Source organism: Nothobranchius furzeri, chromosome 7 (genome assembly GCF_043380555.1).
Source record: "Nothobranchius furzeri strain GRZ-AD chromosome 7, NfurGRZ-RIMD1, whole genome shotgun sequence".
NCBI classification, from domain to species: Eukaryota; Metazoa; Chordata; class Actinopteri; order Cyprinodontiformes; family Nothobranchiidae; genus Nothobranchius; species Nothobranchius furzeri.
This window is the reverse complement of record NC_091747.1, coordinates 56347096-56374644: the sequence shown is the minus strand read 5'-3', so window position 1 is coordinate 56374644 and position 27549 is coordinate 56347096. Positions and strand designations below refer to the sequence as shown.

Here is a 27549-nt window from a genome sequence, read left to right as displayed (position 1 = left end):
GAAGGACACCTTGCCGTGAATATGAGTCCTGACTTTAGGGATGACAAGGAGACGGCTGCCAGAGGAGCGCAGAAACCGCGTGGGTTCATACGGTATAAGCATTTCTGAAAGGGAAGAAGGCCCAAGACCGTTAAGACACGTAAAAACCGTTAGAAGTATTTTAAAATCGATCCTGAAACATACGGGTAGCCAATGCAGTGATTCTAAAACTGGAGTGATGTGCTCCCGCCTCCTGGTCTTCATCAGGACACGTGCTGCTGAGTTTTGTAATAGTTGTAGACCTGAAATCCTCTTAGGAAGACCAGAAGCCCAGAATAACAAGTTGTCTAAAATATCTCAGTGAATATTTCAACTTTTGCATCCCGTTTCTTGTCAAATAAACATGATGTAAACAGTTTTTCTCCTCTTTTCTCACTTCCTCCCAAGTTTTTATTTTATTTCCCTTCCCCACACTCACCTCCTTTTACCTTTTCTTGATGATTAGCGGCACATATCCGGTGCTAGAGCCCGGGATTATCTTGTCTAAGAGAGAGGGAGGGGTCGGCGCGGGACCTAAATCTTGCAAGGTGATTTGGAGCATTAATTCTTGGGTGTAATGTCCCCTGATATTCCTCAATGTTCTGGCTGGGAGCGGGTGAATCTCTGGGGAGAAGGGATGTCGGCGCTGAGCCACTGCTGCACAAAGGCAAAATGGATAATTAAGGGCAAAGAGAGGATGAGGAAGTAATGTTCACTTACCTTTAAAAAACGTAGAATTCTGTCTCGTGCTCCCACACTCCAATTGATTCTGCTTTTATTTACTTTTGTATCTATTTTTTTCCATATTTCTGTCTTTCTGACACTTTTCCTCACCTCGCTGTTTTTTCTCCCCGTGAATAATGCAGCACACGTGGCTCGGTTCTCCTTTTTTTTTGTTTATAGCAGCAGGGTGATTGCCTAGGGCCAATAAGACACCAACTAAGGCCAGTTGGTTGGTTAGTCAGGAGTCGAGCGACTACTCCCAAAGAGTTCTTCAACTATTTCACGACTGTTAAAAAAAAAACCTTTCATCTCTGCGTTTGCCGTGCGACTGGTCTTCTTTTCTCTGTGGCCTGTGATCAAAAATGATGCGTGGCATGTCGGAGTTTGCCAGAAGTCTCTCATGCTAAAAGTATTGCAAAAGGCAGATATGGCAAAGACTAGCTAGAGAAATGAATTATTATGAAGAAAGTGGAGGCATGTTTCTGTAATGTTCAAAGCAGCGGTGGCCGGGGTCAGCGGCTCTGAAATGGTAATGTGGTTTAAAAAAACTTGTTTTTTTTTATTATTGTTGGGATGAATTGCTTCTGTCACAACACAGCAAACATGTCTGAACTAATGCAGAAGGCCATTGTCTAATGCAAAGTTTGACTCAAATGAGTAGCTATGAATTAGCAAAGCTAACTTAATTTCTAGAATGCATCAACAAAATGATCTTTGCAGGCAGATCTGTTGAAAACAGAGGATGTAATGCAGAATTGGTTGTTACTTAATACTTTGTTGTTCAAATAATTACATTTCTTCCTCACCTTGTTGGTGAGTTCTAGCCTAGAGATATAGACAAACTGTAGAAATTAGGGATGTTCCGATCCGATCACATGATCGGAAATCGGCCCCGATCGCGTGGTTTCAGACTGATCGGGACTCGGGCTTTACTTCCCGATGATCCGGACTCGGATACTGGGTTCAAATTACAGGAGAGCAACTTGGTTCTCCTTAAAGGTTGTCAGGCTCCCCTGATGCCCTTAACTTACACACCCAGAAGGAGCACAAAAAGATCCAGTTTCTACCTATATTATATTATATTATATTATATTATATTATATTATATTATTTATATGAACTCAGCGTAGCGGGGATCCTTTTGAGCAGAGCGGCAGGCAGACCGCTGATTATTCATGAACTCCAGCTGCGTTCTGCACACGGCCACAGTAACATTTTCTAAGTTTCTAAGTGGCGTCACCAAAAATATACAATTAACACACAGTCGTTCGTGTCCGTTCATTGTCTCTCTGGTAAGTTCTGTCTGTATTTGAGCATGACGTGTGGACGCGCTCGCGCTGCCCCCGCTGCAGCGCTCGTCACTGGTGCAGCCGGGCAGCGCAGTGCACACTCCGCTTTTTTTGCGGTCAATAGATCAAGTTAATCTGCTAGTTAAAAAGTTACTCATGAGGTGAAAAAGAAGGAAGCAGGCAGGAGTTTTTCTGGAGGACTGGGAGATGCAGGAAGATCAGAGACAGACAGGACAGGAAGACAGGAAAATAAAAACCAAGAAAACAAAACAAAGTTCGTAAAACATAAAATGTAGGTAGATTTATCCCACTACACATTTCTACCTGTATAAAGCAATAATTTATCAGCATGTAGTATTTATATAGTTGATACAATTCAGATCATCTTCAAAACTCCGTCCCATGCCCAGGGACGTATCTAAGCATTTTGGGGGCCGAGGCAAATTAGACCCCTGCCGGGTATTTTAAGTTGAAGTGCTATCTGTTTTTATATTAGACTTTTTATATTTGCAATAAAGTCCAAAAGTGAAGAATTTATGTAATTTATTACTTGGTTGTTCAAGCTACCTCACAGAAGTGATCTGTTGTTAAAAATTAAAATAAAAAGGTAATTAAATAAAAAATAAGGAACATTCTGGAACTGTGTCTTCCTTTTCTTTATTTTTTTTTTTATGTATCAAAAGTATCGGATCGGGACTCGGTATCGGCAGATTCTCAAAATCAAATAGCTCGGACTCGAACTCGAGGGCAAAAAAACCTGATCGGGACATCCCTAGGAGAAATGGCAACAGATTATGCTCTGCAGGTTGGGCCAATCACAGCGCTCTATGTGCGTAGACGTTGGGCAGGCCTTACCTCCATTATGGCATAGCTTTTTGTTTTTTATGATAACGGCGGAGCTGTAACGACGATGGCATCAGCTCAGGAACGGCGTTTGTTTGAAACGCCTCTGGCATGAACTTTGGACGATTCAGACTTAAGCTTTTTTTAAGACATGAGTAGAAAGAGGTACTTTTTCTACTTCTCGTATGAATGTGTCACGTAGTTCTTTGCTCTGATTGGCCCTATGGTGCTGTCCAATTGCCTTCAGAATAGTGTCAAAGAGATTCCACCCCTACAACTGAGCCCTGTGTGAGTCTTGGCCAGACCAGATAGGATGGCTTGCTTGGCTACGTGAGTTCAGCGTAAAGCCTAATTTGTACTTCTCTCTCAGCTCTACGAGGGCAAGAACAGAGACGTTTTGCTGTCCCCTCCAGGACAACAGAGGGCGAAGCACTGTTCTGTGGTATCCTGCCATGTATCCGTTCCTAGATAGCGCTATTTTTCTCCCGCCTCGATTTCTGCAATGCCCTTCTAACTGGTCTTCCAGACTGTACTGTGAGACCTCTTCAGATGGTCCAGAACGCAGCGGCGCGTCTGGTCTTCAATCAGCCTAAAAGAGCACACGTCACCCCTCTGTTCATTGAGCTCCACTGGCTACCGCTAGCAGCACGCATCAAATTCAAATTGCTAACACTAGCATACATAGGCCGAGATGGTACGGCTCCCATCTACCTGAATCCTCTTGCAAAGGCTTACGTCTCGGCCCGGCCGCTCCGGTCATCACAGGATTGTCGGCTAGCAGTGCCTACACCACACTCACGACAATCCAGACTTTTCTCATGCATCGTTCCACAAATGTGGAATGACCTACCAAGCACTACCAGAACTGCGGCTTGCTTTTCAATTTTCAAGAAACTCCTGAAGACCCTGCTCTTCAGAGAGCATCTTCTTAACTAGCACCCTGCCTGCACCTGTCCCCCCCTCTCTACTGTCCACTCCTTGTTCCCTCCTCTCCATGACTGATGTCAAGTTGTTGTTATTGTTGTTGTTAGCCTCAAGGGCAAAATGCCGATTATCACTTGTAAGTCGCTTTGGACAAAAGCGTCTGCTAAATACATAAACTTAAACATTTTTATTGTGTTTTTTGTATTTAAGAGACTTTTTAACACGGATACATTTTCCCTCATCCTCCTACACCTCTTCGTTCACTCGCCACCTCTAAACCCAGGTTTCCCATCAGTTCTGTCCACTAATAAAACGCTTGCTGCGTACCTTTTCACTCCTCCAGTCACGAGGGAATAAAACATTCATATATTTAGAGGTTTTCCGCGAGGTATTCTTCAAGCTGCTCCGTGTCTGCCGCTAGATATCCTCGGTTCGCTTTATGTTTTTGAGGGTGCAATGGCTGTGCCGTGGAAGACAGTGGCATCCTGACCAATCACAAGCTTGCTTTCTCCGTCTCGTCGGACGGATGTTTAGAAAAGAGAGCTCAACTCCGTCTGTCCTTGTGAGCCTGTCGGAGAGCCCTTGGAAGAAGGGGTAATGGCGTTACGTGCATCCATATCAACGCAGACGTAAAACTATAAATTAGGCGTTGGAGTGGTAATCAGCCATCAGATCAAATCAGGTGTGTTAAAAAAAGGGAAGCTTCTAAAACATGTAGGATGTTTAAGGATCGAGGACCAGGATTGTGAAATTCTTCCATGAGTCATGGAAGAATGTCCTGAGTCCACATGAGTCAGGAAATGTTGTCACTGAGTGACAAACGTAGGCGCACAGGAACAGGGAGGCTGAAAGGGAAGAATAAATATATAGAATGTCAAAATAAAGTGTCATGCACTCATATTTAAAAAAGAAGAAAAAGCAGGAAAAATCATATTTTTGACCTGCAAGTAATTACTAAATAAGTTAAGTGTGACTCTAGCCATCATTAACTTCAGATAAATGGCACTAATGACTTTCTTGGCTTGATTAGATTCACTTTGAACTTTCTGTTCCCTGATGAGATCTGAAGAGTTCAGTTTTGTTGCAAAACTTTGATAATTGTTGTAGAGTTGGTTAATGATCCAGTCAATTAATGCTGTGGTTTATTTTGTATTGTGTACTGGCCCCTCTGCTTTCATTGAATCCTTTCCATTTTCTGGCTGCACCCATGGGTGCGTCTTAATAATCATTTAGAGTTGTATGGGACATAACTCAGTTTCATGGGAATAGCTGACCTAACTGTACTAAGTAAACTATACACATTACTTTTTTGAGTCCATGCTGTTGTCCATCATGCCAACAGCAGATGAGGTTTTCAGTGCATCTGGATCCAAACAGTGCTTAAAAATCAGTGTGATGGCCGTTGTGACTATAACTCCTTCATTAGGTCCCGATTTCTGTTATTGACTTGCAGAAGATGAATTATTCGCTGTTGAAAAAAATCAAAGGGTTTGAAATGGTAAATGGTACGCTAAAGTGGCCTATGGAGGAAATCTATATTACAGATTGCCTTGGTGCGCAGAACCTCCAATCGTTCTGGCTCTTCTGTGTCTGTATCTTTGTATCAATGGGAAGTTTGTGCGCATGGTGTGAGTTTGTATTGTGTTCCTAGTGGAGCCATCTGCATGTTACTTCACAAACATGGTAAACACGAGGGGCATGCTTCCTGTTTTTAAATGACTGATCGTCTCTGACACACACACACACACACACACACACACACACACACACACACACACACACACACACACACACACAAGTTGTTTTTACAGGACAGGCGTTTGCAAAACGGGATTTGCCGCGGCTCAAGGGGGAGGATAAAGGTCGTTTATAAGATCAAACCGTGGCGGTAATGTGACGCAATCGTGGCAATTTTATTAAAGACTAGATGATGGCGGCATAAAGGGGGTATGGGGGCGGTCTCTCCGCTGCCGCAGACTTCCGTTTATCTTGGACATGATTTGCTTTTTATTGCGATGAAAGCCGTGATCGTTACGTTTTTTTTTTTAAAGCAGCTCCTAAAGGCGTCTGTTCCCATCAGTCCCTGTGCAGTCTCTGGTGATCTGAGCTTCAGCTCTAACAGAGAGGCTCATGGAGCGCTGCAGTGCTCCAGTTTGCCGGTGTCGGTACAGGATCTGCTCGGGTGCAGGATCGGCTCGGGGTCCTTCGACTGCCGATGACATCAAAGTAGTTGATTGGCTGAACACAAAGCTTACGGAAGTTACGTAATCATGTTATGATTTTGATTGGTCAGAATAAATTTGCGGTCGTATAGTCCTGTAGTCCAAAAATGAACTCTTTTTGGAGAAAATTTGTTTGAATTTCTAAAGGAAATGTAAAATATAAGCAAATATAAACGGTGACCCTCAAAAGCTCTTGATGTTGATGAAATGGGGCAAAATAAAATATAAGAACTTTTGTTGAAAGACACCAAGCAATATTTTGAGTCAAAGAATGTATTTAGATAACAACTAAGGAAATATACAGACGAACTCCACATTAATACAAACAGATGTGGCTTCACATTTAAGAACTGTTCTATTTTTTCCTGCACCCGAGCAGATCCTGTACAGACACCGTCTCAGCTTATTATGTTCAAAAAGCAAACCTTATTGCCTGTTTACTTTCATTTTCAATAAATTTGCCAGCCGGAGCTCAGCAATAACTCCCACGTCATCATGACATCTGCCTCTGTTGTGCCAGGGCGCATACGACAGACCATTACCGCAATATTACTACCAAGAGAGGTGGAACGAATGCCGCAAAATTTGCGCAACGCCATGCCGGCATGATGCTTTTAGACATACCAATGCTGTAATATTACGCCGGTTTGCGGGCATGGTGTGTCTTATAAAAGAGGCTACACACACACACACACACACACACACACACACACACACACACACACACACACACACACACACACACACACACACACACACACACAGTCATTAGTGTGTTTACCTCAAGATTTCAAAGAGATTTACAGAGAAATTGCAGGGAAGTGTCAAGATGGCAAAAGTGCAGTTTAGTTTTATTTTTCAGTTTTATGCCAGAAACGTGTTTTAGTTGCCCAACAATGTTTACAAGTGATGAAATCTTAAAGAAAGGCAATGAAAGAGTGGATCTGAATCACTCTAAGTCTGAGGGGTGCCACCCCAGTAATTAAAAAGACAAGCCTTAAATCCTTGAGTAATAAGAATAAGTTTATATAAGGAGGAAAAATAAACACCGATCCATTCTAGACAAGTCAAATGTTATTTTCTCTTACGGAGAGAATGATAGCAGAGATGATTTTTCAACTTGTCTTATCAGTATCTTCAAGATAAAATGCTCCTTCAAGAGTCATTCAAAATGCCTTTCCTTTCACCTTCATCATTTTGAGGTGTTCTTATTTAATTCAGACATGGATACAAATGAGGAGTTGGGCCCCTATTTCCATCCCTTAAGCTGTTATGTTCTCCTTTGAGAACAATGTCCTAAATCAGGGGTCTGCAAGTGGCTCCAGTGCCACACTTTGCTTTTCTACTCCTCTAAAGTGGTCCGACGTAACTTTAACCAAAAATGAAACGGACCTAAGTCATGCATATATTTTAATTGACTAAATGAAAATGAGTGGTTTAAGCAGCTTTTCCACTTTGTATTACTTGCACGGACTTTCTGAAGTGATACTACTAATAAAAGTAGCTTGGGTTGACTGTCCAGAGTATTTTCTTTTTGTTTAATTTATTTAACAAGAGTTAGAAATACAAATGCCTGACATAGATGGAGATAGTCTACATATCAATCAATCAATCAATCAATCAATCAAATTTTATTTGTATAGCACCTTCTACAACATTATCCGAAGCCCAAGGTGCTGAACAACATCATTAAAAGAAAAACATTCCCAGTAAATGGGCATAAAAGCAGGATAAAAACATAAAATCATAAAATATTAAGCAAACACTGTTACAGATAAGAGATAACGGAGTAAGACTAATCAATAAAAAAACAAATGTCGGACAAAATAAAATCAAGCATCTGGGTTAAAAAGAAGAATAGTTAAAACCATAATGTTAGGGCAAATCAAGTGACCCTAGCGCTAAAACGCAATCAGATAAAAATGAGTCTTTAAACGAGACTTAAAGACTTGAAGGGATGGTGCCTGCCTAATGCTCAGTGGCAATTCGTTCCACAGAGTTGTAGCCAAAACCGAAAAAGCATGACCGCCCCTCAAACGAAATTTCGACCGGGGGACCACCAGAAGTTCCTGCTCGGCTGAGCGAAGAGACTGAGATGGAGCATACCTGTTCAAAAGCACAGTAATGTACGAGGGGGCACTGCCCTGGAGGGCCTTATAAACGAGAGTTAAGATTTTAAACTGAGCTCGATATTTTACCGGGAGCCAGTGCAGAGCATCCAGCACTGGGGTAATGTGCTCTCGACATCTAGTGCCTGTCAGGAACCTAGCCACAGAGTTCTGCACAAACTGGAGCCGTGCAACCGTGCACTGGCCCAGACAGGCATACAGAGCGTTGCAGTAGTCCAGCCGGGACAGGACGAAGGCATGCAACACAGACTCCAGATGAGCTCTGGTCAGCAGAGGCCTGATCCTGGATAGTCTTTTCAGGTTAAAGAAACAGGACCTCAGGTTCCACTGTTTCCATGAGTCTGTATTATCTAGACAAATTGTAGCAGTAGCAAAAGATTTGCCCATTGCAGCCTCAGCAGGTCTACCACTGGCTCTGCTAAGTTCAGGCCACACCAATCACAGCGCTCTATGTTTGTAGAGAGATGTTCCTGGGCGCTCTTTCCTTCAAAGACAACAGAGCTGAAACTGAGCAAAACAACAATGGCAACCATTAAAGGAATGGTGTTTGATAAAGCTTTGGCATCAACTCTGGCCGATTTAGACCTGGGCTTTTCTTTGAGACGCGGACAGAGAGAAGTACTTCCACTTCGACATCGTACAAAGAACTGCCCTAATGACTGATTTCCATCACTATGAAAATGTCATGTTTGTTGCTCTGATCCTAGAGCTGTCCAATGGCGTGCAGAAACAGTTTAAATGACCACTGTGGATTCTGCCCCTACAGCTTGGTCAATGGGTTGTGGCCAGAATACACAGTATTTACATGTAAAGAATGGCTTGCAAGGCTAAGCTGGACAGGATTTTTGAAAAATCTCCCCAAATCACATAAGAGAGACTAGTTCTGCAACACATCAAGGCTGAGTGCCCCCTTCACACCTGCTTCCTTCCCCTGGATGGCATGTTCACTACCGTCGACAAACCACAAACATCCTAAAGGATCCAACCCACCCTGCTAAAAATCTCTTCAAACTTTTTTCTGTCTGGTGAACGACACAGGGCAATAAAACCCACTCCACCAGTCTGTTAAACAGCGTTTATGCAAGAGCCATCACTGATCTGAACGTTGCTGCTAGGAGGTCACATTAACAGTGATTCTGCAGGACAATTAGTGCACCACCGCACCTTAAATGAAGCTAGTTAACCCTGAGACCTCAACATGTGAGTGTTTACATTTGTTATGTTCACTTTACGTTTCAGTTTGTAGTTTAGACTTGTCTTATTACCATGTTTACATTATACTTTAACATTTTTGCACCTTAAACTGGCTGTGTGTGTAAAAGGTGCGTGTGTGTATGAGAGAGAGAGAGAGAGAGAGAGAGAGAGAGAGAGAGAGAGAGACCATGTGTGTGACTTCTATTTTAGCCTTGTTATTTTATTTCACTACCTCCTTACGTGAGCTGTCTTTAGTGAGTGCAAAAACAATAAGTGATCTTGAATCGTATTTAAAGGCTATTTTTTTATGCTAATGCTTTAGTCTGTGTTGGTCTCCGGAACATTCTTAGATGATCATTGATCCTGCTCATACTTCCTGATAAAACCCTGATAATCCAGAAAAATAAAAACAATGTGTTTACTTGATGAATGAACAGAAGTGCTCCAGTTGTCTGAGTGGAGCAGACTCTGTATTTTTTCATTGCGTGCACCATCCTCATCCCACACAGCTCATTAAGCGACAGCGCTGTAATTCATTTGAGAGATGGAACGGACAGGCGGGCAGACAAACAAGCCATGTTGTCTCTACAACTTTCTCAGCCCTTTCTTAACTGTCCCACGCAGTTTTTCTGCAGAACAGAGCTGCAAAGACTCATGGGAAGGAGAATATAGCTATATGAATTTAATTTTACACACGAAAGGAAACATGAAAAGGGCAAGGCTGTTTATTTTTCTTCCTTGTTACATCTAGTTTGTGTATTTGCAAACAAAATGTTGAATTATGAAATCCTGTTGTTGGGGTTTATCTTGGTAGTTACACTGTTACTATAACAAAGAAGATTATTATGTTCGGAAACTAAAACATTAAAAAGGTCTTTGACAATAAGATAAAGTTTAACAAATCACAATTATTTAATTGTGGTTTGCACCAAAGCTTTTATTGCAGCTTCCCAAGGTTAACAGCTAATGATCTCACCTCTGTGAAAGTGGGTTTTGTTTTTTGTTTTTGTTTTGTTTTATCTTGTATTATTTGTTTTTTATTTTTTGGAGAACAACATCAAAAATTCAGTTTCTGCTGTTAGGAATAATTTCATGGCTAGCACAAACGATCATATCAGCTTTTTTTAAAAACTAATATCCTTCCCCACCTATCTGGGAAAAATCGTGGGAACACGTTGCCTTATTTCGGAACTTCTTCCAGCTCTTGGAGAGTTCAGACGCTTTTTTCCGCCTCCCTATCTTATCCCCAAGGCTCTTTGTCTGTCTTTGGGTGCACGGAGCTTCTACATTTTTTCTGGAAACTGGAAATGATTAAAAATGGACCTGGTCAGTTGGTCACTCAACGTGACTGACAACATTTTCCCAATGATGAGAACGGGAGAAGGGGCTCCCGGATGCCCCTCTGGGACAGATCCAGTTGGGCATATCATGGACTCATGGAAACAGTGGAACCTGATTTGCCTCTCTCAGCTGTCTGTAGAGGATTCTGAAGATGTCTGGATATTCGTGGTGTTGGTGTCAGGTTTCCTGCTCTTTGACCTTGGAGGTTACCTGACTTACCGGAAAATTAACAAGCTGTCGAGGAATATTGGCTCACTCCCAGAGCTCAGAGATGGATTGCACCACGCTGTGAATTCACAGACTCATATAATTGTCGAGGTGAGTCATAAGCTTGGAACTCTGGCTGAGATTCATGCGTTGGCACAAAAGATGGATGCAATCAAGGAGCGAGTGGACGAATCAGAACGGATTGGGATAGATTAATTTACGCCTTTATTGGATTCAGAGGGGTTGAGGACCAGCAGAACTCTAAGACAGAGAAGAAATTATCTCTGTCTGGCCCCTAAACAATTTCTTACTGAGGCTGAAACGAATACCGTCCCTCAGAAGAAATGGGAAATACTGCTGTCGCCATGGCAACTCTGTCTCCCTATCCCGGCTTGGGCGGGACTGCGAGCTGTAAGGCCGCTGAATCATTCCAGGAGTCACTGTGCTCTGTAAACCCAACGACCCCCACCCCTTTCCAGACTGAGGTGACAAACCCTGCTTATCGCGGCTGCTGCTGCTGACATGTGGAGAGTCACAAAACCCTACCACCCCACCTAGTGGGCACTTATGTTGTGTTGTCTGAGGTGTTTTTTGCATAGCATAGCTGCCCTCCCTGTAGAGGGTAACTCTGAAGTGCCTTTTTTTTCCTCCACCTGATCCAATCCTCATATATAAACCCTCTGTTCTCTATTAAAGTAGCACGACTCGTGTTGTGAATGACCACAGTCACCAATTCTTGTCATGTGTCTTTGCCTATGTATGTCTGATCTCAGAATTGTGTGTACTGAAACTCTAATTTCCCTCTGGGATTAATAAAATATCTTTGAATTTCAATTGAATTGAATTTGAATTTTCAGCAAAAAAATAAAAAAATAAAAATTCAATACGTTGTGGAACACATTCTAAAGCACTCCATGCCTGTAGGTGGCAGTAGTTCCACAAATTGTCTGTATATTTACCAAAATTAATTCCTTGGACATGTAATAACTACGATGACGGACAACAACCAGGCTTAATTAGTCTTCATGGGCGACAGTGGCACAGGAGTTAAGTGCTCGCCCCGTAAACGGAAGGTTGCAGGTTCGAGCCCCGCTCAGTCTGTCGCTGTCGTTGTGTCCTTGGGCAGGACACTTAACCCATGTTGCCTGCTGGTGGTGGTCGGAGGGACCGGTGGCGCCTGTGCTCGGCAGACTCGCTTCTGTCAGTGCGCCCCAGGGCAGCTGTGGCTACATCGTAGCTCATCACCACCAGCCTGTGAATGTGTGTGGATGACTGATTGTGTTGTAAAGCGCCTTGAGGGTTTCCAGGACTCTAGAAGGTGCTACATCAAATACAGGCCATTTCTACATATGGCAGCGATGTTGCAAAACCTTTAACTCAGGTTTTTTACGCCCACAAGCAACTACTAACAGCAGAGAATCCACAAATTTCCACTTTGGTCGAAATGTTTGACAAAAAGTTATTAGTGTTTATCTTGACTTTCGTGTGGATGACAGGACAAAACTTAGAAAACTAACTTTGTTTTGTGGGATACCCCGCAACATGTGTATGGGGTCTTAGATGCTCTGTAATGAACATGAGTAGGAAATCCTGGTTCTCGAGTGCTGCTTTTCAGCATGTTTTAGTTGTTTCCCTGCTCCAACACACCTAATTCAATGGTTAAATAACCTGCTCACCAGTTTATATAGATCTACAAAAGCCTGTTAATCACCTACTGATTAAAATCAGGTGTGTTAGAGCAGGGAAACAACTAAAACATGCTGCATAGCGGCACTCCAAGACCAGGATTGAATGCCGCCGGTATGGAGCGTTAGTGGGCCTTGTCAGACCTTTCCCAAAAGCAATCTATGACAATAGAAGCAATAAACAAACAGAACAAGCAAATAAAAATTAATAAAATGCAAAAAAATATGTTTAAAACATTCAGTTGGATGTTCTTGAGATCTCGATTGGGAGGGTAATAACAAAAAAATGTTCACACCTTTATTGAGCTTGGCTCACTTCCCCTTTGCATTTATTGAAAGCGGACCAAACCACCTGGACATCATGATTTAGTTACATCAGCTGCTCACTAGAGCGACGTTGTTAAAAAAGAGCACCGACCACGATGACCAGGCTCTTGATCAGTTAGGACGGGTGGCAGAAACAAACTAATGGGCCATTCCCATCTGTACCGGGTCGGCCCGGGCCGGGTAGCCCCGGTCGGCCCCAGCCTGGCCCAGTTGATTCCACACATCCTTGTCTTAAGCCCATGTGGGCTGATTCTACCCACCAATCAGAGGCTTGCTCTAATGGAAGGTGTGAATTTGCTGTCAGCAGTGGGTGTGTTGGCCCTGGTCGGCCTGAAGCAGACCCCCTCGAGAAGAGGGCTGAGAATGAGCCTTGGTTGGCCCGGAAAAATACCAGGCCACCCAGATATGTAAACAACCTACGCTACCCGGCCCGGGCCGACCCGGTACAGATGGGAATGGCCCATAATAGCTTCAAACAATCACAACATCTGCACCTTTTCGCTATTTGGAGACATTTTCAACTCTTCCTTGGTTTATTCCTGTTTTTTACCCACACAGTTGGCTTTTTAAAGCCCGTTTGCATTTGACACTGAAGTTGAACCACGAGGATCGAAGTCTGCGGTGAGGGACGGCGTGCATTCCCTCAAAGAGTGATCGGCCTTCAGCTTTTACTCAAAAGTCAAACAAAATGCTTTTAAAACCTTTTCATTTTCATTACTGCATGGTTTTGTGCTGCATAACATTATGACATCAAAGTGCTGACCAGCTGGATAAATCTGACATCCTTTGCACCTATAGTCTTACTTTGGCTCAAATACCTACTTGTGCAATAATGGTCTCTGCTGCTTTAGATGAGGGACTTCATCTCGCTGAGGATTAAAATCAAAGCGGATAATGTGGATGTGTTCCTGCACGCTGGATGCAAGATGTGGTCTTTGGGTAATGGCAGCGACTGATAAACAACCCAGCAGCATGCGTAGGAGAGTGTGTGATGAAAGGACTCTGGGAAGAAGAGTCGGGCCATGCAGCAGCAGACGAAGGTAATTAAAGAAGCAATCATCAGCATCATTAATATGCTAGATCTGCTGTGGCCCACTGACTAGTCTAATGGAGAACGTGTCATCATCGTCACCATTAGGGAGAGTAGGACACACACAAACACACGCACACACACCGTCTTAATGTTGGGTCATGCCATGATTATCACCATTAAGCCTGGGAGTGAGGAGGCCTGCTTGGGAAGCTGCATTCTCCTTTGCCATTGCACACACACACACACACACACACACACACACACACACACACACACACTTACAGATCTTTAATTCAGACCATGTGAGTGATAAGTGTGCATATTTAAGTGATGTCAGGCCTGTTGGGTCTTTTAATTAGACAGAATGAATGAATGTTTTATAAAAACGTGTTTAACAATAAATGTGTTCATTAATTTGATGAGAGGATGGGCTCTGATGAGCTGAGTGGAACGGAGTAATGGCCTCGTATTCGGCTCTGGTGGCTTGATGGCTGGAGATGCAGCAGCAACTCGATCCTATTCTGATTCTGCTGCTTCTTTTCATGTCTTCCTCCTCGCCGGTGTGAGGGATGGTAATGCAACGTCGGTGTGTTTAAGTAAGGCTTGCATAAAAGCAGCGTGCAGTTACTTTACAATCTTTATTTTTTTTTTGGTTTCGGGGCATTCCTGATCATTTTCCACTCTAGTTTGTTCCCATCTTGAAAGAAACGCTGAATTTAGATCTTCTGTCTTGTATTTGTTGGAATTGAAAGGTGTAGGTTGAGGGCTGGACACGGCAGCCTTATCTTGATGGAATAAATAAAAATGATAAATACTGATGGAGCAGCTCTAAAGATTCCAAATCCTTTACCAGCATCTCTGTAGTCCACTCATATTCAGCATTGCAAAGCTGAAAGGACAAGATGCATCACCCAACTTGGTTATAAATGCATTTTGTTGCCCCTTTTAGCCCCCCTCATCATCTGCTAAAATATTTGAGCAACAAAACCAATCTAAATGTTAAGCAGGTATGCTACCTTAGTCCTCCCCCCTCTTTCAGTTGTGCCCTCTTGTCCCGTTCTCTCTTTATTTCTTTTTTTTTTTATTTATCTAAATGCCCCTCAGTCTCTCCCACAGCCCTCGTTCTCACACACCCTTTCTCTGCCTCCCCTGACACTGGTGGAAACTGTGTGATGATGTGTAATTTTGTCCTAATCACAACATCAGACTTGTGCTGCGACTTACACCCCTCCACCAGCCAAGCCAGTCAGACAGTCAGGAGGGAGATGTTAATGTGAGACTGCAGGTAATTACTGTCATTACAGCATGCCTCACATTCTGCCAGCGTGCGTGCGTGTGTGTGTGTGTGTGTGTGTGTGTGTTTGATCTGTGCAAATGTTGTATAACCGTGGGTGTTTCTTCTTTCTTTCAGCTTTTGAAATGACAGGATTTGATGTATTTGCCCATAGTTGTGTACCCAACATTGATTCTCAACGTAACTTCCCTCACGCGACGAAACGTTGATTTAGACCAAACAGAAATTAATCCCATTAAGCGGAGGACTCACAATATGTATTCAGTTGCTGATAAATGTAATTACAATCGATGGCCTGACTCAGTTCATCCTACCGGATTGAATGGTTTTCTTAATGTAATTTCATTGTTCTCGCTTTTTTTTTGTCACTGCCTATTTGCTGAAATGCAACCGTCTTATAATCCAAATGCAATTTAAAACGTAATTCTTTATCGCGCTACGACGTTTGAATTATTAGATGTCACTGTTTTTCACAACTCCATTTCACACCCAGTGATTACTGTCTTCTTGAACAGCAACTAAACCATTTTGCATTAACCTAAAACATGGGGAGGATTTCAAAATCACATACCTGGAGAGCCAGTTTTCCTGCCTGTTAGTTCTCCTCTTCCACGAGATTTTTTTATGATATTTTTTTAGAAATAAAGACTTTGTCATGTAGTTGTTTGGTCTCTGTAAGAGTACTTTTATCGTTAGTTTATGGCTCTCTTTAAGTATGTATATATATATATATATATATATATATATATATATATATATATATATATATATATATATATATATATAATATACTTAAGGCTAAAAGTTTGGACACACCTTCTCATTCAGTGTGCTTTCTTTATTTTCATGACCATGACCATTTACAAAGGGGCCAACAAGTGCTAAACACCTCGGGGTACTCCTCAAGACCGTTAGACAACCATTCCAGGTGACTACCTCTTGAAGCTCATCAAGAGAATGCCAAGAGTGTGTAAAGCAGTAATCAGAGCAAAGGGTGGCTATTTAGAAGAAAATAGAATAGAAAACATGTCTTCAGTTTTTTCACCTTTTTTGGTTAAGTACATAACTCTACATGTGCTCATTCATAGTTTTGATGCCTTCAGCAGTGTTGGGCAAGTTACTTCAAAACTGTAATGCATTATTTATTACTTGTTACCCTCATTTTAAAGTAATTCGTTACATTACAATATTACTGATTTTAAAATGTAAGGCATTACACTACTTTTGCATTACTTTAAGTTACTTTCACCGATACAACTTCAGTATGAATCTGGTAATGTGACGCTCAGTGAGCTCATGATATATATGTGGAAAGTGATGTGGTGTCTGAGCTAGGATTGCTGTTAAAAACAGTCAGATATAATAACAGCGCTTTAAAATGACTGTTTATTACATAAAAGCAACAACAATCTGTACTCTCAGCATGCTGCCATCTTATATTAACTGAGCAGGGAGTGAGGTGGTGGGGGCTCCAAGCCTATATTTGCCTTGGTCCCCAAATGCCTTGATACGGCCCTGGATGTGGGACTGACTTCTGGGGTGATCTGATTCTATCACATGTACAAATATTAAATGCGTATATATATATTATTGTTTTTTACTGGTAAAAATGTGTATTGGGGATAAATCTTCGTACTTTTTTTCTTTTCAAGCACTTTGTTTTGTTTTCTTGATTTTATTTGAATAATTTCCTGCCCTTTCTCTCTCTAACCTTCCTGCATGCTGCATCTTTTCTCCGTCTTCCAGAAAAAACTGTTTCCTAGACTTCCTACTTTCTAACCATCAGCCAAAGGGATCTTCACATGCGTGGCGCTCCAGCAGCAATGAGTTGAAATCACCGGGGTACAGATTATGAACTCAGCTGAGGCAAAGCACGTCAGAAAAGCACAAAATACCAGAGAATATGCGCCGATATGAACGATCGCAAGTGAATTATTTTGTTTTAGTGGAGCGATTTTGTGAATGTTGCAGCGGCCGCGTGCAGGACGCAGCTGGAGTAGTTGAGCCGTTACCGCGGTGTCCTCTCTGCCCGCAAAGCTGAGTCCATAAATGACGTAATATATGCAGATACTGGATCTTTCTTCGGGTTTCCCGCAATTAGAATTTTTAAGGAACACATCTTGATTCTGGGTTTAAAAATGCATTGTAATTACCGCATTACTGACAATTGTACAGAGTAAATATTACCATTTTCTTTCCCTGTAATGCCTTACATTACCACATTACAGCAAAAAGCAATGCATTACAGTAATTAATTACTTTTGTACCGCGTTGCTCCCAACACTGGCCTTCAGTGAGAATCTTCCAATGTAAATGGTCATGAAAATAATGAAAACACATTGATTGAGAAGGTGTGTCCAAAATTTTGGTGTGTGTGTGTGTGTGTGTGCGTGTGTGTGTGTGCGTGTGTGTGTGTGTGTGTGTGTGTGTGTGTGTGTGTGTGTGTGTGTGTGTGTGTGTGTGTGTGTGTGTGTGTGTGTGTGTGTGTGTGTGTGTGTTTTAAGTCCAGTAACAACAAAGCCAGGTAACCATCACTCTGACATTCCTTTAGCTCCTATGTGAAGCTGCTCACCTTCCTGACTCACTAAAACCAGTTTGAAAGCAATAGCTCAGTGTTAAAACCTTTTGGTGTTGATTTAAAGCAATCGCTCCTATTTTTTTTTCAAGATGTCTGCTGTGGTCTCTGGTATGAATGAATGCTTTGGGAATTGTTTCCTGGCACTCCTGTCTCAGGAAGCAGAAGTTAGCCGATTTGGCTAACAGCAATGTGACTTTTCCACTGCCTCCATTTGCTCAGTAACATTGATATTTTATCTCCACAATTAACCCAAGCCTGAAGGAGTTCTGCCATGTGTGGTGTTGCACATGCTAACGATTAGCTCTTACTAGCCGAGATCAACACCCTTCCCCGTCGTGGGCCAAGATTGACAATTTTAACTGGTGCATTTCCTGATCTTTTTTTTCTATTGGCGGCTAAAGCAGGAAATAAGGGTAGAAGAATATTTTCACGTTCAGCCTGCATGTGAGTGACCAATCATATTTGAAAACAAACAAGTGAACTGTTTCTCAGTTAACCTGCTTTTTAAATTAAAATGTTTCTTTGCGTTGTCAAATTGTTTTACATTGGATCACAAGATCTTGCATGCCATCAACTCATGATAATGCATCAGTGATCAATGTATCAATCAGACTGATGGCTGTGCATTTAAACGTTTACCGTATCAGCCACACACCAGAGATGCACAACCCTAACTGCAACTTATCACATCACATGCCCTCCATTTGGTCTGTTATAGTTATTCTGTTCTTGGGCAAGACACCTCACCCTCCTTGTCTTTGGGTGATGTTCTGAGGGAGTGGTGAGGCCTGTGAAAGGTAGCCTGGCTTCTGTCAGTGAACCCCAGAGCAGCTGTGGCTATTATTCTAGCTTGTCACCGTCGGCGTGTGAACACATGTGTGCATGGGTGATTAACTGACAGTGTTGTAAGGTGCCTTGGGGGGTTGTGGAACTCTAGAAAGTGCTACATCAAAAACAGGCCATTTAAGTTTAACATTTGCGTTTAAGTCCAACTCCCATTAGTCATCACAGACTGGTGAAATTACATCTCTGCATCTGACCCATCCCCATGTGGAGCGGTGAGCTGCTGCTGTGGCCATGTACTGGAACTATTTGGTGGTTTAACCCCCCCAAGTACAACCCCTAAATCTGAGCGCCTAGCAGGGAGGCATTGGGTCCCATTTTTAAGGTCTGGTATGACCCAACCAGGATTTGAGCCCCTGTCCCAGGGCAGACACTCTGTTTATGTATTTAGCAGACTTACAAGTGATAATCGGCATGTTGCCCTTGAGACTAACAAGAACAACAACTTGACATCAGTCGTGGAGAGTAGGGAACAAGGAGTGGACAGTAGAGAGGGGGGACGGGTGCAGGGAGGGTGCTAGTTAAGAAGATGCTCTCTGAAGAGCAGGGTCTTCAGGAGCTTCTTGAAAATTGAAAAGGAAGCTCCTGTTCTGGTAGTGCTTGGAAGGTCATTCCACATTTGTGGAACGATGCATGAGAAAAGTCTGGATTGTCCTGAGCGTGGTGTAGGCACTGCTAGCCGACGATCCTGTGATGAGCGGAGCGGCCGGGCCGAGACGTAAGCCTTTGCAAGAGGATTCAGGTAGATGGGAGCCGTACCATCTCGGCCTATGTATGCTAGTGTTAGCACTCTACCACTAGGCCAATGAGAAGGTGTCACGGACCTTGACCATTTCACAAAAGCAAAAGTAAAACAATTTGGATGTCCTTCCTTTACGTTTTACTTTCTTTCTCTCCTAGTTTGTTCATTTCTTTCATAATTTTATTCCAAGAATTCTAGATTTTTCTCTCTTCTGCATCCACAGAATCTGTTATCCATATATTTTAAGTTCCTTCTAAGTCTGTGATGTTTTTTCTTTTTTGCCCACACATCAGCAGGAAAATATTTGTCATAATATTTAGACTTCCCCCCCCCTCCCCCCTACACACACACACACACACACACACACACACACACACACACACACACACACACACACACACACACACACACACACACACACACACGCACACACACACTGATAAACAAACACATGGACATTCATGTGACAGCAGCAGCTGGTATTTTGACATTTCGGGGTAATCATTTGACATTTTTATGTTAAATTGTGGCCGACATGTTGGAAACTTTTCCCATGTTTGTCCAAGTCTTTGTGGGAAGATGGTACGGTATATCAAGGTGTTTCTATGGCGATAAGGGTAATATGTCAGGGTCCCCAGAGTTTAGGCCCGTAAAGGTCCTGACTGATAAGCAGAATGAAAAAGTCAGCAGTTTGGCCACTGCCATGCAGTCGCAGTTTTCACCTCCACACACACCTTTTTATTTCTCCAATCTAATCTTCAGCTCCCTCCCATCCACCATCTTCCCTCCCTCCTGCTGGATCCCCCACGTTGCTATTTATACCTGCGTCTGCAAATGCCATCTCTTTCATCCTCCATTATTCTCCATTTACCCAATTTCTCCTAATGTTTCTATTATCCCTTGTTTTTGACATTTATATCCCTCTTTCCTTTGCCTCCCTAATTAGAGCCTCACTTATCCCCCTTTTTTAGCCTTTCTTTAATCACACCTTTGCCCCCATAAAACTCACATTTTATTCTGAACGTGATAGGCACGTCTGTGATGATGTCGGTGTATGTATGCATGAAAGAGACACTTTAGACTATGGTAAATGCCCTGGTAATGTTTATGAAAATATACTTTTAAGTGAAAGCTTTGCTCAGATAAAAAAGAGAATTTAAATGCATGCAGGACACAAAAATATTGGTAAATGAAAGGACAACCGAAAACCTGCAGCACAAAAATCTCAAATCTGAGGAAAAAATAAAACATGTTCTATGCTCACTGTTTTGCATTGTTTTTCAAAATTCCAGCATTTATATTTTCATGGGTTTAACATTACAGATTAGCAAACTTCACTCAGAGTTGGTACGGGCACAGTCTAGTAACGCAAATCTTCACCAAGAGAGTCGGCTGGTCTTGAGAAATGTTCATCTTTGGATCACTGAGCAAAGGTAGGAATTTTTACACAATGTTTATTCAAAATTTCATGTTGGAACAAGGAGTTATAGTCATGAAACTTGCATGTGTGTCTGTTAATATTTATTGAATCAGGTTCTGTATATTCACTCATTAAATCAGTACATTTGCAGTGGTCTCTAGGAGGAATGAATGCCTCTTTAAGTCGTTCTCGGGGGGCAAGGGGGTTACTGGTAGCCTAGTGAACTAGACCAAATTCTTGCTTTGCAAAGTTTGGTCTAGGAACGCTCCACTGGAACCTCTGCAGCCCCAACAGCATTCTGGCTGGCCAATCACAGCTCTCTAGAGGGGTTTCAAACACATAAAGAGCTGTGGTTGGTCCGTAATGGTGGGCCAATCATAGTGCTATATCTGCTTAGTGAACAAATCACAGAGCTTTATCCGCTTTGTGGGCCAATCAGGGCACTCTATATGCCTGGTGGGTGGGATGATGCAACAGAGTGAAACAAGAGTATGTCACATTCATTCTCCAGTGGAATGCGGAGATCATTTGAAAGACAACGGTAGAACCCGCCCCACAACCGAGAGCCGTCAATGGAGCGTGGCCAGACTAAATAATACATTTATTTAGTCTGGCTTGCCAGGCTAGGTTACTGGTGCACCTTTTCCAAGAAAGAGCAGTGACTCGCATCACAGCTGAGCTTCAGATGGCAGGTTTTGGAATCTTTATTTCCTGATATTTGAACATCTCACCTCTGATTGGATAACAGCAATGCGACTCTACCACTAACTTACAACGTGGATGTTTTATCTGCACAAATAACACAAGGCTGGAGGAGCTGCTGCCATTTGGTGAAGTAGCTAATGCTAATGGTTAGCTTCTCCGCTGTTTTCTGGACGTTGAGCCACCAACAGTCCTCGCTGTTGCGAGTCAAGCTGAGTGAGTCCATGAATGTTAAGTGACAGTGTGATGCAGATCTGGCAGGATTTTCAAATGCTAGATTTTCAACGTTTATTTTCTATCAGAAGCTAATGCAGGAGATAGATGTAGGAGACTATTTTCATGTTCAACCTGCTTGAAAAACTCAGTGATCGATTATAATCGGAAATAATCATTGAAAATTAGTTTTCAGTGATCCACACCTTTAACTCATTCACTGCCAACCGTTTCCTGATCACTAACTGCCTTCGCTGCCAGCGTTTCTCACTGTTTTTACTGTTTTTTTAAGAGTCACAGAACGTTGCGCGCTAGCATGATGCCGATGCCAAAACAACCAAAACAAAGAGGAGACTCACCTCTTACATCAGGAAGAGTCCGCGTGTTTCGAGCCGTATCCATTTTTTTATAATCCGTTGTTGAATTGTGATCGGCAGACGCTTTTCCGGTTCGCGCCTCACTTTTTTTTACAGGAACGGCCCAAAACGATCTCCAAACACATGGATGTGTTGCTTCCTGATCATGTGATCTGTGACGTATGCGGATGAAGATCAGCTTCAGGGCTGAGATGTTTGTTCTCTCAGCGCGGGGGCTCGTTCCGATGCTCAAACAGTAAAAAAAAATGCCAATGACGACTTTAGTCGTCATTGGCAGTGAACGGTTGGATCTAAAATGACGACTTTAGTCGTCAATGGCAGTGAATGAGTTAAACGTAGGAATTGTCACCTGAAATCTTTACCATTTGACCACAGGATGTCATTCCTACTTCATGTAGCTTTAAGTTACGCAAATAAGACAAACTAAAACATTTGAAAATTGTCTTAATTTGATTTGATCATCTGAAGTATGAGTTAGGCGACAGCTTGCCATTTGACAGCAGATTGCTTCTCTCTGCTAATGCAGATCAACTTTAAAACAAACAGGAAGCTTTTAATGTAGTGCTATTCTGCATCAGCTGTTTGTGCGGTTTGATGTAAAATGTTCACGTCTGATTCTTATTAGCAAATTAGAAAAATGCAGCTAAATATAACACGAGCGTACTTCCGGAGGGAAGCCGCGATCAGCTGTGGCTATTTCATGTATTCATGCTGCATCGGATGAATCAATGCACTTTACACCCCTCCTTATTTGGCAAATACAAAATTACAAATGAAAATGCACGAGCATGTGAAAAGGCTTTTACAAGGAACATGAAAAAATATCAAGTTGAAATATTTTGTTCATGCTGAATAAAAACGTGGGAGAAAACTCCTGAATGATGCTTTTAACCAAGAAAGCGTGAAAAATCTCAAACTCTTCTATAAAAGTTATTGTTATTTTTGCGTTGTGGCATTATTTTAAAGACACGTTTCTTTTTCTTTTCATCTCAAGGACTTCCTGTGAGATCCTGCTGACCCAAATGAAGGCCCAAAACCAGAAGCTGCTTATTGATGCTGCAGAAATAACGTAAGTCCTTCTTTTTTTGGAAGAAAACCGATCTCACGCATCTAGACGACACACAGCGCCTTTGTTTAGAGTAAAGATAAGAGGCCTTTCTTATTCCGGTGGATTCTTACACACATGCATCAGATTATCTTGCAGCATTTCTGTACCATCATAGCTGATACACACAGACAAGCACACGTGTGTCCGACAAAGCCAGTTTTCTCTGAGATCAAAGCAATTAAGCCACAAGAGCAGCCTAACAGTGTCTGTTTGTCCCTCAGTGCTTTTGTCTTTGGTCTTTGCAAAATGATTTAAAATAAGTAGTCTGAATGTCAGTAACACAATAAAATACTGTGATTTGTATCATAGAAGGCTATAAAATGTGTTTCTGTGTGTGGGTGCTGGCGTCTGAACTGTTCGTTAAAGGCAGCAAAGGAAATCGTGAATTCAGGCACTCCAGCTGTTGTGTTTTGCCCTTCGTGCTAACAGAAACCTCTTGATGATCCTGTGTATCTGTTGCACACTATGTATATTTCTCTGTTTAACTCCCATTGCTGCATCGTCTCCCCTTTGTTAGACACCTCCGGGAGGCTAATGACACGTTGAAGGCGGAGATGGGGAAACTAAAACAAGCGCTGGATGAGAAGGAGCGAGACCCGGAATGCTTCCAGGTGAACAAGTGGAGGAGCAGCCATCTACAAATCACAAGAGGCAAAGAGAGTCGATCACAAACGGGGTTTGTTTTCGTTTTGTAATTGTTTTCAGGCTCAGATCCGAGACCGGAGCATGGGAGAAGACGGGAGAAAAATGTGAGTCATCTGCATACGTGATGTGTGTGTGTGTGCGTGCGTGCGTGCGTGCGTGCGTGTGTGCGTGTGTGTGTGTGTGTGTGTGTGTGTGTGTGTGTGTGTGTGTGTGTGTGTGTGTGTGTGTGTGTGTGAATGAGAATTGTACACGAGTGCATACATTTGTGTGCGTTCAGCAGATGATCAAATCTAAGCATTCACGTCCAACAATAGCAATGCCCACCACATTTCACTCCTTCGTACACAATCTAGGGCGAACAAAGCTGATGATGATAATGACAGCATGACTGGCAAGTTGTGAATGAAACACCCCGTGGGCCCTGGGCCACCTGTGTGTACGTCTCTCCTCCAATCTGAATGCGTTACTCATGCTGGGCCTATAACAATGATTACACTCCAATCAAGTGCCTATCCTCTCCTGCTCTACGGCTGTCGGATAGCATTCATCAGTAGAGAGGAGATATATTTATTATGTTCATTAGGGCAATGAAAATGAATGTTGCACAGATGGGATTGAGTGTCGGGTGGAAGTGAGGAAAGAAGGCGTGCACTATCACACATGCACAGAAAAGAGAGAGAGAGAGACGGGTGTTTGGGCGGGCTCCTGCCTGGAGCAGTATTCCCCCGTACCGCCACCGTGTCCCCCCGAGGTATTCCTCATTAGCAGGCCTTCCAAAACCTTACCCCCCTTTCCTTTTTTTTTAACACGTGCACTCTCTTATGTTGCCCCCCCCCCCCCCCCCACACACACACACACACACACACACACACTTTCCCCTAACGAACCACCAGGATCTGTTTCCAAAACGGATCAGATTTGTTTTGACTGGGGAAGCTTCCCAATGCTATTCAAAGCTGTCAGTCATTTTAATGATATCATTAAGGGGCCGCGACAGAAAGATGAATCACTTTCCTTTGTCTTTCTCTCGTAATTGCGATTGAGCAAGAGAGCGGGACAGAGCGAGGGGAGTAGTTCATATAGATGTTCGCAAAAGAGAGGTTTTTGATTGAACAAATACAATAACACAGATCAAGACCAAATGAAAATAAAAATAAAACAGTGACTGAAAGCGTCCTCCATGCATTTTCTGCTTTGTATTACCATTTCTTTATCACACACCCACACCTTAAATACCAGATATGCAACAGCTATAGTACATCCTATAAGAAAAAAATTGCATATATATATATATGATATATGAGATTATGATATGAGATTTATATATATATATATATATGTATATATATATATATATATATATATATATATATATATATATGTATGTATATATATATATGTATATATATATATGTATATATGTCTTCGTCTTCGTCTTCCTCCGCTTATCCGGGTCCGGGTCGCGGGGGCAGCATCCCAATTAGGGAGCTCCAGGCCGTCCTCTCCCCGGCCTTGTCCACCAGCTCCTCCGGCAGGACCCCAAGGCGTTCCCGGACCAGATTGTAGATGTAACCTCTCCAACGTGTCCTGGGTCGACCCGGGGGCCTTCTGCCGGCAGGACATGCCCGAAACACCTCCCCGGGGAGGCGTCCAGGAGGCATCCTGACCAGATGCCCAAACCACCTCAACTGGCTCCTTTCGATCCGGAGGAGCAGCGGTTCTACTCCGAGTCCCTCCCGAATGTCCGAGCTCCTCACCCTATCTCTAAGGCTGAGCCCGGCCACCCTACGGAGGAAACTCATTTCGGCCGCTTGTATCCTCGATCTCGTTCTTTCGGTCATTACCCAAAGCTCATGACCATAGGTGAGGATTGGGATGTAGATCGACCGGTAAATCGAGAGCCTGGCTTTCTGGCTCAGCTCCCTCTTCCCCACGACAGATCGGCTCAGCGTCCGCATGACTGCAGACGCCGAACCAATCCGCCTGTCGATCTCCCGATCCCTCCTACCCTCACTCGTGAACAAGACCCCGAGATACTTAAACTCCTCCACTTGAGGTAGGACCTCTCCCCCGACCCGGAGGTGGCAAGCCACCCTTTTCGGGTCGAGAACCATGGTCTCAGATTTGGAGGTGCTGATCCTCATCCCAGCCGCTTCACATTCGGCCGCGAACCTACCCAGCAAGAGCTGAAGGTCAGAGCTGGATGAAGCTAGGAGGACCACATCATCCGCAAAAAGCAGAGACGAGATTCTCCTGCCACCAAACTCGACACACTCCACACCATGGCTGCGTCTAGAAATTCTGTCCATAAAAGTGATGAACAGAACCGGTGACAAAGGGCAGCCCTGGCGGAGTCCAACCCTCACTGGGAACAGGTCCGACTTACTACCGGCTATGCGGACCAAACTCACGCTCCTCTGGTAAAGGGACTGAATGGCCCTTAACAGAAAGCCACCCACCCCATACTCCTGGAGCGTCCCCCACAGGGTGCCCCTGGGGACACGGTCATAAGCCTTCTCCAAATCCACAAAGCACATGTGGATTGGTTGGGCAAACTCCCATGCCCCCTCCATCACCCTTGCAAGGGTATAGAGCTGGTCCACAGTTCCACGGCCAGGACGAAAACCACATTGCTCCTCCTCTATCTGAGATTCAACTATCGATCGGACCCTCCTCTCCAGTACCTTGGCGTAGACCTTTCCAGGGAGGCTGAGGAGTGTGATCCCCCTATAGTTGGAACACACCCTCAGGTCACCCTTCTTAAAGATGGGGACCACCACCCCGGTCTGCCACTCCCTAGGAACTGCCCCCGATGACCACGCAATGTTGTAGAGACGTGTCAACCATGACAGCCCTACAACATCCATAGCCTTGAGATACCCAGGACGAACCTCATCCGCCCCCGGGGCTCCGCCGCTGTGTAGTTGTTTGACTACCTCAGCAACTTCTGCCACCGAGATCGGACAGTCCATCCCCAGGCCTCCCAGCTCTGGTTCCTCCTCGGAATGCGCATTGGTGGGATTGAGGAGCTCCTCAAAGTATTCCTTCCACCGTCCGACAATAGCCTCAGTTGACGTCAACAGCTCCCCATCCCCACTGTAAACAGTGTGAGCGAGTTGCTGCCTTCCTCTCCTGAGGCGCCGGACAGTTTGCCAGAACCTCTTTGGAGCCGATCGATAGTCTTTCTCCATGGCCTCACCAAACTCCTCCCACGCCCGAGATTTTGCCTCGGCAACTGCCACTGCTGCACCCCGCTTGGCTATCCGGTACCTGTCTGCTGCCTCCGGAGACCCACAGACCAGCCACGCCCTGTAGGCCTCCTTCTTCAGCCTGACGGCTCCCCGAACCTCTGGTGTCCACCAGCGGGTACGGGGGTTGCCACCACGACTGGCACCGGCCACCTTACGACCACAGCTAGCAACAGCCGCCTCGACAATCGCAGAGTGGAACAAGGCCCACTCGGACTCAATGTCCCCCACTGCTCTCGGGACGTGGTCAAAGCTCTGCCGGAGGTGGGAGTTGAAGACCGTCTTGACAGGTTCTTCTGCCAGGCGTTCCCAGCAGACCCTCACTATGCGTTTGGGTCTGCCAGGTCTACGCGGCATGTTCCCTTGCCATCTGATCCAACTCACCACCAGGTGGTGATCAGTTGACAGCTCCGCCCCTCTCTTCACTCGGGTGTCCAAAACATA

The 27549-nt window shown here is 43.7% G+C and overlaps 1 protein-coding gene across 1 annotated transcript in view; it reads left to right on the top strand.

The window, feature by feature from the left end:
- The window catches only part of LOC129167081 (myosin-9), a 121475-nt gene that overhangs the window by 65704 nt on the left and 28222 nt on the right, over window positions 1-27549 (top strand). Inside the window, exons 14-17 of the mRNA XM_054751092.2 lie at window positions 20716-20825; window positions 23099-23173; window positions 23730-23823; window positions 23918-23961. Of these exons, the coding sequence (XP_054607067.2) occupies window positions 20716-20825; window positions 23099-23173; window positions 23730-23823; window positions 23918-23961 (323 nt within the window). The remainder of the gene's footprint in view (window positions 1-20715; window positions 20826-23098; window positions 23174-23729; window positions 23824-23917; window positions 23962-27549) is intronic.